This window comes from Streptopelia decaocto, assembly GCF_964273445.1.
Source record: "Streptopelia decaocto genome assembly, chromosome: 1".
Classification (NCBI taxonomy): domain Eukaryota; kingdom Metazoa; phylum Chordata; class Aves; order Columbiformes; family Columbidae; genus Streptopelia; species Streptopelia decaocto.
The window spans coordinates 186,056,259-186,069,881 of record NC_138663.1 but is presented as its reverse complement, the minus strand read 5'-3'; the positions used below and the strand labels follow the sequence as shown (position 1 = coordinate 186,069,881).

The 13,623-nt window shown below is 45.1% G+C and overlaps 1 protein-coding gene across 3 annotated transcripts in view; it reads right to left on the bottom strand.

The window, feature by feature from the left end:
• Positions 1-2,492: 2,492 nt before the first annotated feature.
• SMAD9 (SMAD family member 9) overlaps positions 2,493-13,623 on the bottom strand; it is a 37,346-nt gene continuing 26,215 nt past the window's right edge. For all 3 annotated transcript variants that reach the window (XM_082060882.1, XM_082060881.1, XM_082060880.1), the window contains 3 exons: positions 12,739-12,960; positions 7,212-7,468; positions 2,493-2,935 (listed from right to left, as the gene is read on the bottom strand). In XM_082060882.1, the coding sequence (XP_081917008.1) occupies positions 2,792-2,935; positions 7,212-7,468; positions 12,739-12,960 (623 nt within the window). In that variant the 3' untranslated portion in view covers positions 2,493-2,791. The remainder of the gene's footprint in view (positions 2,936-7,211; positions 7,469-12,738; positions 12,961-13,623) is intronic.

Sequence of the window (13,623 nt, the reverse complement as noted above, 5' to 3'; positions counted from 1 at the left end):
AAAGCCAAATCCTATTTGTATGAGGATTACTGTAGAAGTAGACATACAGGAAAGTAAAAACTTCTCTGAATTTACCAACTTCCATTTAAACAACATAGACACTTACGGAGCAAGCATCATTACTAGGCTGGGAAAGCCACCACATCTCCCCTATGGCCCACCTCACCTACTTTTGGAACCAATGTAGCCATCTAGTGACTCTAAGTTCCCCTTACACTCAACGGGAAGACATAAGCATGCTCAGAGCACAGTGTATTTCACCTACTTGAAATACCAACCTTACAATGAAATGACTGATGCCCCAGAAGAACCTGCTGCTCTTCACTGGCCATCCAATTTTCCTCTGCAGCATCGGCAGGAAACTGGGTTCTAGAGCTGCCCAAGAGCCAATGAGCCTCAGAACGTCCCCCTTTGCTCTCTGTGAGGAAGATGGCAATGCTGGGAATGTCTAAAAGCAACCCCTAGGCTTCTCTCTATATGAGGAAGAAAGGAGGCTTACGCCTACAAGTCAAGGAAGAATCTAGGATAAAGGACAGAGCTAGATCCTGGACAGGAGAGGTGGTTTTCTCCGTCCTTACCTGCTAAGAAAGCAAAGGTATGAGCAACATGAAAAGCAGAGAGAAACTACTATAAGATAGTGTACAACAAATACGCTAAAAAACATGTTACAGTACATCCGTACAGTGACACTGATGACAGAGGGAGCTGAGGAAAATGTCTTTTTCCAAACTGGTCTCTCTCAAGTCTGCTAACAGTAAATGGCACACCTGGATTTTCTGTGTAACATTAGTATTGGATTTCATAGCTGCAGGAGACTGTAAAGCTTTTCCTACCCCACAGTGACACTGCTCACGTCAAATGGGGACAGAATAGGGCCCTTCACATTTACAAATTTCCTATACGACTTGCTATTACTGCTCAATCTTAAGAATAATTTAGCCCTCTGTGCCCTACAAATTCTGCAGGCAACTGAAGATACATTCAAAGGATGTAACCCTGCTAGCTCCCTGATTCTTCTGCTCTGTTCGTAATTGCCACCCTGTAACAGCTATGACACAGCATCTAAAACACATCGAAAGTCTTTCCAGTGAATGGTATTTCCTTTGCACACATGATGGAGCTGAAGGTTTCAGGCGTCCTCTTCTAATTATGCAGTAAAACATGTAGCACCAGATATTGGGTGAGAAGAAAAGAAACATTCTGTGAAACACGTTTTTTTCCTCAGGATACTTCTGGTGTGTTCTAAGGAGGAATGAGACTGGAGAAGTTATCACTCTTTCTGACCCTTAAAGCAAAATGATTTTCAGTGGATTGTTATGCCTGGAAAGAAATAATCCTCCACCCTTTCAGCAAGGTAATGGGGAACCATGAAAACGTAGTAAGAGTTTCACCTGCCTCCTCAGAAAAGGTTACTGAGTGAACAGCATTTTGTAAAGCTGGCTCTGCGGATGAGAGTACGGGCAGCAATAGGTTTTCCTGCTTACAGAAGGACCACGGACAAGCAGCTTTTTTCTGCACATAGATTCACTCTTGCTTGTTGGTGGCTTACACTGCCTCACCATCCTCTGCAGGTGAGGCAAAAGCCCTGCAAACAATGAAGCCTGTATCTGAGATGCGAAACCATCCATGGGGACATATGCAGTGATTGTCAGCGAAGACCCGGGCACTGCGGTCAGGTCCTGCGGGCTGGCCCAGCACAGGGGATGATGTGCCTGACTCCCACCTCCTCCTCCTCCTTGCATCCCGTGAGCACGGGGCTTCCTGCTCCCAGCACACAGACTATTCCAAGACGAATGATAAATAATTACTCAGTTCTTCAGCACACACTTCACTTCCCTTTTCCGAATCACAGTTCAAGTCCCTTTTAGACGTACCCTTGATATCAGCACAGTAGTGTTACTACAGACAGTCCTAACTTTAAAACAAACTACATCAATACTGTATAATGGATAGGATTCAATTTACATGCCAGATACATATGCAAGTATGTATGTACTTTGCAAAAAAAGCACTGGAAGTTAATTAGTTTTTAAACTTACAGGCATATATTTCATTTTTTTTTTTCTTAGGAGCTTGTTGCTTTTCAGTGCAGCAGTACCGTAAGCTGTGTGAACAGTATCAGGCTACTCGGATGCATTCAGAATGCTCTGAAAAGGCTCCAGTGCTGAACATGTGCTGAGGGCTCTCTCCTCCTGGGGGAGAAAGGGGTGCCCCAGCTCCTCAGAGGATCTGTTGTCTCATCGTGCTTTGCTGTAGGGAGACAGACTGGAATTGCAGTTTAGTCCTTCAGTTCACTGGATAAAAGTCATCTCTATGCATAAGTCCTGTGCACAACCTAAGGTCCTCTTTTAGACCTGAAATTAGGATGTAAAATGGATATAAACAGTGCAGAGATCTGACTTTGGTTGCCTGCAGAGGGGTGAATTTCACCTACTAGGAACAGCTACAGCCAGGTTTCTGAATCTGCATGGAAGTGCAGAGAATTCGCACTGTATACTGGCTTGGCTGAGGAATGAAGATGCTCACAGGAACTGTTTCACACTCTTGCAGGAATTTGGCTTATTTTGTACTAGAGAACAGATATGCTATACCTGAATTTCTAAAGTTATTGTACTGGCATCAGAATAACTAGAAACCACAAAACATAGCATGAAAAAAAAAAGAAGAGTAGACTATGTATAGATATATTTACATCTACATACATCTACATATAGAAGCTTCTGTTCACTGGAAATCCTATAAGCCACTGCCTGCAATAGCATCCATCCTAAGGGAATTCTAGAGATGATTCTTAAGAGACTGAGGAGATGGGGTTATGAGGTGAGCCCATTTGTGTCAGCACCTTATCCAGCCATTGCAATGGTCCATGCAGGTGGATCTCAATCCAGCAGGGTGTGCTTGTAACATCTTGGCGATGATATTCTGCTCCCCAGCCCTACAAAAGCATCAAAGGACCAAAATGTGAGTTAAAAAAAAAAAAAATTAAATCACAACTCCAGTACTGAAAGTTTAATGCAACTGCAGGTAGTCCCAAGATTTAATGCTTTGTCTTGGGGATAATTTTCTCTAGAAACTTTTCTCCTTTTTAAAGTCATTGTTATCATAGTTATCAGGGTCTCTATAGTATTAAATTAAAAATGCTCAGTCACACTTCCAGGTGCTGAGACCAGCTGGCATGGAAAAGGCCTGTTTCCAAGCTTGGCTGCCTGCAAACAGCCCGTGGGGAATGGTCCCTGCTGTTCGCACCCCAGAAATGTGCCCAGGAAAATCTGCCAGCCTGCTGTCTGGCACAGAAGAGAAGCAGGCCAGGTCCCGTCATAATACTTTAGTAGGATCTGGGAATGATCCTGGGCACTCCTTCATTTATTGGTAGAGAAGCATCCTATGAATCTGAGACTCTAGAAGTTCTAAGTATTTATCTGAACCTCTAGAAAGTTCCAGCACAGTTCCTATATACTGTATCTAATCTATGTATAGACATTTTCCACAGTTTTTCTATCCTTGAACATGACTTCTTTTCCTATGGGAGATCCCGGCTGTCTGTTATAGAAAGTCCTGGAGTAATTTCTCCATCCCCTTTGGGGATATAAGGGATATGGAGTGTCTGACAGAAGATGTGGATGTGGTGCTGGCAGGGAAAAAAGAGAACCAGAAGTCTCCGCACCTCGAGTGGGCACAGTGGCTGCTTGTGAAGCAGCCAGCCTGATTTCACAGCAACACCAGACATCCAAGTCACAGCCCAAAGTCTCACAGCTCCTTGGCTGTCTCACTACCAAACACGAACTTGGATTTCCATAGGCTAACGTGCAAAACACAGTCCCGCTGCAGGATAAGGCTTTTCCTTTGTGGGCGTCTGATCAGAGAAGCTGAGCCTTACCTATTGTTATGCCAGGCAGGTTAATATTCATCATGAAAAGAGGACATTGAGGTATATTAAGTCTGATGACTGCCAAAGGTACCTAAATTGTAGAGGGCTGAACAACTCAGACAACTGAAGCTGGTAGAACCCACTTCTCTAGACGATCAGCTGCAAAACTAGGATCAACACCAAAACTTGATGCCGTAAGTGGTCTGCATAAAATCCATCCCCCAGAAGAGTAAGATATGGATCCACCAAAGCCCAAAGAGTACTTTTAAATAGGCAGCATTTTTCTGACCTAGGAAGGGCCTGTGTTTGCAGGCACCTCAGATTAATTTTCTGGAAAGTTTGCATAAAATGCCACTCTCTAAATTAGTGCAGTCAGAATTCTGAGTTTGTGAAGTCTGCAGTACTCAGCTGTAGTAAAGATACATGGTCAGAAGGGCAAGTGTCAGAGGAATCAGTGCACATCTACTGACTGGAAGGATGGAAAATCTGGAGGAATAGGAATTGCAGGTTGCAATCACAACCTGTTGGATTTGGAGGAAGCCAACAGTGCGGGTCTGTGGCTGGCCACCTCCCTCTGCTGGCAGCTCCCAAAATCCCAGCGCTGCTGTCTCAGGCTGCCAGCTGGAGCTCCCAGCAGGGGAAAAGCCAGGAGGACAGGGCCCCTCGTGCCTCCCATACATCCCTCTTGGGCCACAGGTAGCATCTTTCATCCACAGGGCTGAACTGAACTTGGAGGTGGAGCTCTCTTAACAAGGGAGTAAAATGAGAGCAACTGGCAAAGCTGTGGTGTTTTGTGCAGAGGTGGGAAGGGGGTACCGATACCCCCATTGGAAGAACAGAAATGTGCCTTCCAGCACAGAGAATCAGCTGGGGGCTCCTGCTGCTCCTGCCAGCCCTTCCCACCTCCTGTGGGCAACAGCTCTTTCCAGCCCCCATCCAGCCACATCCCAGAGTGCTGAGCTGCCACATCTGCTGGGTCGTCCCCTTAGCCACAAAACCTGAGGAAGCATGGAAGGAAGGGCATGGGGTTCCGACCTTGGACTGGAGAAACTCTCCATCTCTCCAGTTTGTGCTTCGGCTGCCTCATCTGTGGAGAAGGGACAACGGTCATCCTGCTTTGGCAACCAGCAGTGCTCAGGGGATGGAAATGCCTGTCTGATCTCACTGATGACACACTCACATCTCCCTGAGGACTGAGCTCCTCCCAGCTGCTCTGCAGGAACACAAAGGGTATCAGAGGTGACAGGACCTTCACTTCCCTCTGTGTCATGTCCTGCCTCCAGAAGATAATGCAGTTCTGGCACATTTCTCGTGTCTTGGTCCATACCCATGCCTGCCTCCCCAGGTGATAGCTCAAGCACTGATGAGGTAGGAGGCAGGTTCTCCAGCCCTTTCGCTCCTCTTGCCCTGTGGGCTGTGGGTGGCCACGTAGCACCTGGTCACGAATCATGGGAGAAGCCACAGGACTGCCCTGCACCTGCGGGCTCCTGGTGTGTGGCTCTGATAGACAACAAGCTTCTCCCTGCATTGCATACCCAACATCCAGAGGCATTCTGGTCCCCAGACTGAACACACCAGGGCTCACACCTTGGGAGAGAAATAATTTGAGATGACTGAGTACAGGAAAGGGTTTTTACAGGCCAGGCAGGAAGAACCTACATGAGATTTGCATAGCCATTTTCCAAAGGTTATGGGAAAGGGTTCAAAATAACTCCTTGCACTGGTCTTCTGGTGCCTGAGGCACTATAGGGCTGCTATTGTTTCAACAAAGCAAGGTGATAATACGGCAGCAGCGTTATTTAGTGCACCAACACCACCATTTCTGCTGCCATGCTGGGCAAGGAGGCAGATAACACATCAAAGAGACTGCCCCTGAGTTGCTGAGATAATGAAAATATTGCGGAACTGGCTACACTGCCTTTACAAACAACATGCCCATTCATGTCTTCCATTAACGAAAATATTGTTTGTTGGGCTTCTTGCTTTCTTTTTTTCCTTTAATGCTTGCGTGTGAACAAGATGTCAGTTCCTTCCCAAGAAAAATGCAACAGCGTGGTCACAGGCAGAGTTTGGCTTGGACTCTTGGGAAACGTTATAGGGCACCCTTAATGCTCTCAGACAGTTGAGGAGGTGGGTCGCCAAGGATGGCTGAAAAGAGTCAGAAGCAGAAAGCTGCATGGGACTCAACTCATCTGCTTTGCAGAACATAAGGGAAGTGGGCTTGAGCCTCAAGCAGTTTTGTAGTATCTTATATGTGAATTCAGTCAGCTTGATTCAGTCATTTGTGTAGAACCAAATCTGGAAAACAAAGGGACATACTCAAGCCACTCGCTATGGTACCCAGCAGGATGAACTTGCTTCTAATGGTGCAACTTCTCTAGTTTGCAGGCTTAACATTGTCAGCTCTCCCCGGAAGCACTATGGGAAAGTCACTTTAGTGCATCTGTAAACAGTCTCGAAATACTCACAATTCTCTGGGGTTTAGATGCTACAATAGACACCTAAGTAAATCCTAAGTGCTAAAAGCAGTCAAGAGATATCCTGGTGAGAAGGCCATTCTCACCATTTAAGAAACCCCACAAAGACTGGTAGATCTCACACAGAGTAGTCAGACTGCAAAGTTCAGATATGAAAGACATGGAAACAGTAATGGATTTGGTGGCCTCCTGTCTCTTCCAAATAACAGAGGGAAAGTTAGATATTCTTTTGGACTTTGCATTCTGCTTACAAGAAGCCCTTCTGGCAGTGTGGCTGGCCAGAGTGTATGTTACTACAAATTGAGACAGTCTCTTGCCAGGCATCAGACGGGGAAAACAACAGTTCCCAGGAAGCACAACGGGAGCTGAAGGAGGACTCAGTGAGACCATACATACCAGTCTACAGTGATGCTGAGAATATAAATTAGTCTCGAGACATTAGGACATTCTTTTCAGATCTATGGCTCTACCAAGCTCTATTGCAAACCAGCAATGATAGGACAGATCACAAATGCCTAAGATATGTGCTACAGCATTTACATGTTGCTAAGCCACTCTAAGTCGAGCTCGTTATGCAAACAATGTGGGAACATCATTTAGTCTCCGCTTATTTTAGACAAAATCCTATGGAATACCTAATTTTGGGAATCTAATACATTTCCAGGTATACCATAAAAGCTACTGATTTTGAGCACCTAGAAGTTTAAGGTAATACTGGAAAACAGGCAGTCTGAATTGCTATTTGCAAGTTGGGTGTCTAAATCCCCACTTGGGAAAGATTTGATAGAGTCCACCATTTGCACCAAAGCTAGCAAATGATGGGATTTGCCTTTTAAGGAATGCAAGAGAAAATAAAGAATCCTTACTTTAACAAAGCTCATTCGAATAGTGCACATCTTGGTCAGCTCATACACCACTTCAAAACCATGATTGACTGACTGGGCAAGCAGCTGGGCGAAGAGCTGGTTGTTGAAGATCTTGAGGCTGCAGCCGCTGGGGATCTTGCAGACAGTGGCTGGGTGGAAACCGTGCTGATAGTTACAGTTGCGGCTTTGCACGAAAATACTGCTGTCACTGACACATTCAGCGTAAACTTCCCCACCGACATAGTAAAGATGAACACCTTCAAAGAGAAAAAATGATGTGTATTATTTCTTCATTGTCTGCAACACATTTTATACCAGCAATTCTTTAAGTATTTTAACTCGTGTGGGCATACGATCTCAGGAGCATTCCAGGCACTCAGTGCCCGTATAATGCCTTTTAAAAGACGGTAAACTTTGTGTATATCTGCACAACGGACTCACCAACATTACGAGGAAGTTGTCATAAATGCTATTTTGAGGTACTGCTATAGGAGAAAAAAGACTTGGCACGTGATGTTCTGCCTTGTTTCTCAAGTGAGGGCTGGTTTACTTCAACCCAACAATACTTTATGACACATACACATACATACACACATTGACATAAATGTCAAACATATGTCAACCATACACAAAGCATAGATCAAAACTGTCAAAGAACTGACAAATCTGTTATGCATTACGCATCCAAATCTATTTTCCCTATTGAACACATGCACACTGACCAAGACCCACTTCATTGTAGCCATTTTTTTACTACAGGATCCCATTTCATGCAGTTCAAACACAGCATGGTTTGTACTTAAAACCAGCTTTTCTCTACTTTGGTTCATCCATCACACCAGAACCATGTATTTGTATTTACATGATGTGACTTACTCATCAGATCCTGTTCAACGTGACCTTGACAAGGAAATTATTTATTTCTTTCTGGACTTTTCAGTACCAGAGTGACTTATCAATGCTACCTCGCAAATTTTTACCATGCCTTGGAGAAATGAAGATGGAAGCACTTCTATCCATTCAATACTCTGGTCCCTGCCAGGACGTCTGCTTGCAGGAAAAGAGTCTATCTTCACCCAATTTGGCAACCTTAAAGTTAGGGGTCTTGTATAAGCTAAATGTGTAGATGTCTTCTCTAGCTGATAGATGATGAGAGGCACTGCGACCAGATGGTCTTCATAAATGACTTAGACTCAGGACTTGAGAGATTGCTTATTAAGTTTGCTGATGACACAAAACTGAGGGGAGCTGTCGACACTCTCAAGGTCAGAGAGGTCCTGGAGAGGAATCTGGGCAAATTGGAGAACTGGGCAATCACCAACCACATGAAGTTGAACAAGAGTAAGTGCCGGATTTCGCAACTGGGACATGGCAACCCTGGCTGTACATACAGACTGGGGGATGAGATGCTGGAAGGCAGCTCTGCAGAGAGGGGTCTGGGGGTTCTGGTCGACAGCAAGTTGAACATGAGCCAACAGTGTCCCTGGCAGCCAAGAAGGCAACTGTGTCCTGGGTGCATCCAGCACAGCATTGCCAGCCGGGCAGGGAGGTGATTGTCCCGCTCTGCTCTGCACTGGTGCAGCCTCACCTGGAGCACTGTGTGCAGGTGATAAAAAGGATATAAAGCTACTGGAGAGTGTCCAGAAGAGGGCTACGAAATTGGTGAAGGGTTTGGAGCCGTATGAGGAGCGGCTAAAGTCACTTGGTTTGTTCAGCCTGGAGAAGAGGAGACTGAGGGGAGACATCGTGACGGCTACAGCTTCCTCACAAGGGGAGGAGGAGGGGCAGGTACCAAACTCTTATCTTTAGTGACCAATGACAGAACCCAAGGGAATGGCAGGAAGATGTCCCAGGAAAGGTTTAGGTCGGACATTAGGAAAAGGTTCTTCATCCAGAGGGTGGTGGAGCCCTGGAACAGGCTCCCCAGGGAGGTGTCACGGCCCTAAGCCTGACAGTGTTCAAGAAGAGACTGGACAACACCCTCAGACACATGGTGTGAACTGTGGGGTTGTCATATGCAGGGACAGGAGTTGGACTTGATGATCCTTGTGGCTTCCTTCCAACTCAGGACATTCTATGATTCACTCCACCCGCTACGTGCAGGCTCACTGCCAGCTGACACTGTGGAAGCCTGTGCAGGTGCTGAACAGGTCTCTGGTTCCCTGCCCCTGCTGCTTCTTCCCACACCTGCCTGCAGGCTGGCAGCAACAGCCGGGGACTGGGCAGCCATCCAGACTGGGGAACAGAACCAGACCATAAACTTAAAAACAAACAAAACAAAACAAAAGGAGATTTATTTGCAGTGGGATCTTCATCAGTGCAAGCGTGGCAACAGGGACCCAGACTGCTTAAATCTGAGCATGAAACCACACCCTGAAGGAGGCCAAGTGATCCTGTGAAGATGCCTAGACATTCACCCTTCCCATGGCTAGATCAGGTGAGATGAACCCCTCCCATGACCCAGAGAGGTGCAAGAACTCAGTTTTTTGTTCTCATAAAAAACACCACCAAATAAAAATAAAATCCTCCTGTTCCCAGGTACAGCATTCAAAGCCTTACATACAAATGCACATGTTCATGGAGTCTCAGTGCAAAGCCTACCAAGCTAGTGATAACTATGCTTTAATAATGCAGCTTTAATTAGTTTTATTCCCGTTGTCTTTCATAAAAAAAATGGTTACATATTTCCAGTCTGATTCATCATTCTGTGGTCATGACAGCAAGCGACAGCAACACACCCGTAGGATGAAAACAGCTTCTAAACAGAAGTGGGAAAGGCTTGGGGAAAAGCAGGTTGAATGGGAAAGCAATCAGGGAAAAATATGCTCTCCCATAGACTTCCAGGGTGACTCAGACAGGAACCTTAAAGTCTGTCTTCAAGCCATCACTTGACTTTTACTTCTATGCACCCACAAGATCCCAAATTAGATGTGAGAGGCAGGGGGTACGGCTCAGAGAACACGCTATATTGCACTGGGAACATGGGTGAGATGACAGCTCCATTAGACCAGTCATCAGCTCCAGCACAACTGCACCAGGCATTATGGTGTTTTGCACCTTGTGACTGTTATTGCTTGACCTGTGTCTCCTTTCCCTGCTGTGAACGATGGACTAAAGAGAAGGACTGAAAACCCAAAAGTCCCAGCTGGCCTTGACGGGGTCCATATAACTTCCTGAAGTAAACAGATCGACTGAGAACACAGGGTAGGGAGAGAAGAATAAGTACATAAATGTTCGCCACATTTCAAATCTTCAGGTGTGGATACCGATCTAGGGTGAACACACTTCAGGGTGCTAAGGTGAAAAATTTTAAAGGCTGGAGTTTCGGAGTATATTGAGTAACCCAACTTCTGAAAAAAAATGAACACTTTCAAAGGCATTGCCTAAAACTGTGTACTGCAACAACAAAAACACCAAAGCCACTTCTGAAAGCAGAGGCTACAATTTGTTTTTTCCCTGTGGACTTTTTAAAAGTAATAAATAAAGCAGTAATGAAATGTCAGTGTGCATTTCCATTCTTCTGGTATTCATTCACCAGAGACAAGCACCCTCAAGGAAGCCAAGCAGCTGAATACATATTTGTAGAAGACCAAATCCAAGTTCCATATGTTTTAGTGGGATTTCACTGCTCTCTGCAGAAACTGGACTCAGCAGTCTCCAAGCATCCACATCTTTTTGACACTCTGAAGTCCCCTTTTTGTCCTTGAAGTCTGACTGCTGAAACAGGTCCAATTGCTAGTAGAAGTTGCATTGTGTTCTGGATTGTTTTTAGCTTTGATGTGGTATTTCCAGGAAACCGTTTCACGCTGATACACTAGATGACAATTCAATCACATATCCTTATCCTACTGAGCTAATCTTGTTTACTCACTCTTTTTTCTCTCCTGTTAACATGTGACAATTGTATCCATTTCAGTAGCTTTCATCTGTCCAGCACGCCTTTGAACTACACACTTTTGGAGCTCTGTGCTCTTCTGCAGGCCTGTACTGGTGCCACTTCTACTTCACTTGAACATGTTTTTTTCAAGATTTGCATGAACAGGGAAGAGCAGTAAAATTAAGGATCTCTGATATACTAAGCTCCTCTCTGGGCAACCTGCTCCCTTCCCTTGGGCAGATTCCTAGTGTAAGACTTTAAAGAGCTTTTAATCAATTAAGATAGATCTTGGGATCTGAATGGATGAGGACCATTAGCATTTACCTCATTTTCTTTCTCTTCTGTCTCTTCCTCTTTTCGGGCAGAAAGTCACAGGATGTAACATCCCCAAACAACAGCTTTGACTGGGGTCTTTCGTCATTCTTCCTTTAGGGCTGGGCTCAGCTTTGATCTACACCCTTTGACAGCTTACGCGGATGGAGAAGCTTTGCTTTATTTTTGGTGTAAGTTAGAACTAGAAGTACAACTCCCTGCCACCCCTCGCAACAAAGCGCTATGACCGACACTTGTAGCATCACACCGGCTTCGCACAGCGCATCTGCAACACAAGTGCTTTCCCTTCTGGAGAAAAGTGCAAGAGCTCAGTGCAACATCTCCTGCGCTCACCTTCCGTTTCACTGTTGTTTGTAAAAACTGTGCCACATTTGTCTCAGAGTTTCCTCGTATTCAGTCATTCAATGCTAGACTATCAAGAGCCAATTAAAATACTGCTCTAGGCCTGGGAAATGAGGTGAGGTTGACAAGATAATAGGTGTGGAACAATTAGAGTTAATTAGCCCAGTGGGAAATCCATTCCCAGGCAGCTACTGGTGAGAGGCTGGGTTGGCAAGATAATGAGTCTAGACTGGATATACCAGAATGGGCAAAGCTTCATGTGCAGGGAGAAGTGGCCGGTACAGGGCTTCTGACTCACCACCACAAACAACAGTAAGTTCTGGGAGAACATCAGGGCCTACACAGCCCTAGTGAGCTGGGACAGAGTATGTGCAGCCACGCGTGTCCAGGTCAGGTCTCCTCATACTTGTCACCAGTATCGTATGATCCTGTGTGCACAGAATATGTGTCCACCAGAAGCGGAGCAGACAAGGAGAACTGCTGGAGGTACAATCCAAAACTTAGTTTTACTGTCAGGAATTTGGCAAGACAAGGGATCAGACTGGTAGGGGGGAAAAAGCTATAAAGGCAACGCTGGTAGAGTTCTTCAGCTACATAACTACTAAGTGTTTCATCCATCTCCCTTTGTTATTTGGTAGTAGGAGAACCAGCCCCGAGGCACCAGCAATTATCCTTTTAGTGGCATTTCAATGGCAATATTCCCAGTTGCCAGAAGCTCTAATAAATAAAATGAAAATATATACTGCTAAATTAGAACACACAACTATAAACAACATTTTTCTCTTTGCGGGCCAAGTAAATAGCTTTTCTAAGGAGCAGTCAGAAAAGCATCAGCTATTTTTCTTCTATTTCAGAAGTAATTTCAAAGCTTTGGTTTTAAGACAAGCACATTTGACAAATCAGCTAGGTTTGTTAATGCAATACACAGTTCTTTCAAGCTCTGAATATTCCCAACAAGAAGGGATTTCTTCTTACCTTTTCCTATGTGTCTCCTGGTGTTTTCTATAGTAGAGTTGCGGTTTACATTTGAGAGCAGCCCCAGACAGAACCTATTTTTGTTGTTTGAGGGATCTGTAAATCCATCTATAAGGATACTTCGAGAGGAAGCCTGGAAAGTCTCCCCTACCCGGTTGTTGAGTTCATAGTAGGCAACTGAACACCAATGTTGGGGTTCCTCATAGCAAACAGGCCGAAAGTCTGTAGAAAATAAAATTAATCAGCTGCTCAGGTCTCAGTAATATTTTTTTAAACAATCATTCTCTGTCTCCTTTCCTCCCTCCCTCCCAATCAATACCCCCTCGGCTCTTCATCTGAACAGTCACTTATGTCAGGCTTTATCTGAACAGCAGCTTCTGTTTCTTCTTAATTTCATGACTGAAGCCCCAAACATGCAAAGGCCTGATACACCAGCTTAACTCTAAGCCTCTGAGGAGTCCCACTTGTTCTTAAAAGTGATAACTACACTGTATTAAATGAAGCACATGCTGACATTCCTTGCTGAGCCAGGGCCCAATTTCTACACTGAAAATAGTAAGCGATACATCTGTTCTGCACACCAGCAGGAGCTAGGGATGACAGATGGGCTCAAAGCAAGTAAAAACTGAGCCAGGCCTTCAGCCTAATACCAAACTCTGAAGTTCAGAAGTAGTCAATCACTCCCCCCAATTTTCTGCATGCTTTGGGGCCTTCTGCTTCCACGTGGGCCGTAAGCAGAAATGTCAGCAAGGTCATTTATTTCGGATCTACCCCTTCCCAGGTTTTCTAACTCAGAGAAAGACTCAAAAATGTAACAGAATCTCTGAGCCTCATTTGTCCTACAGGAATTAGTGGGAAACCTTATCCTGCCTGCCCACCATAGGC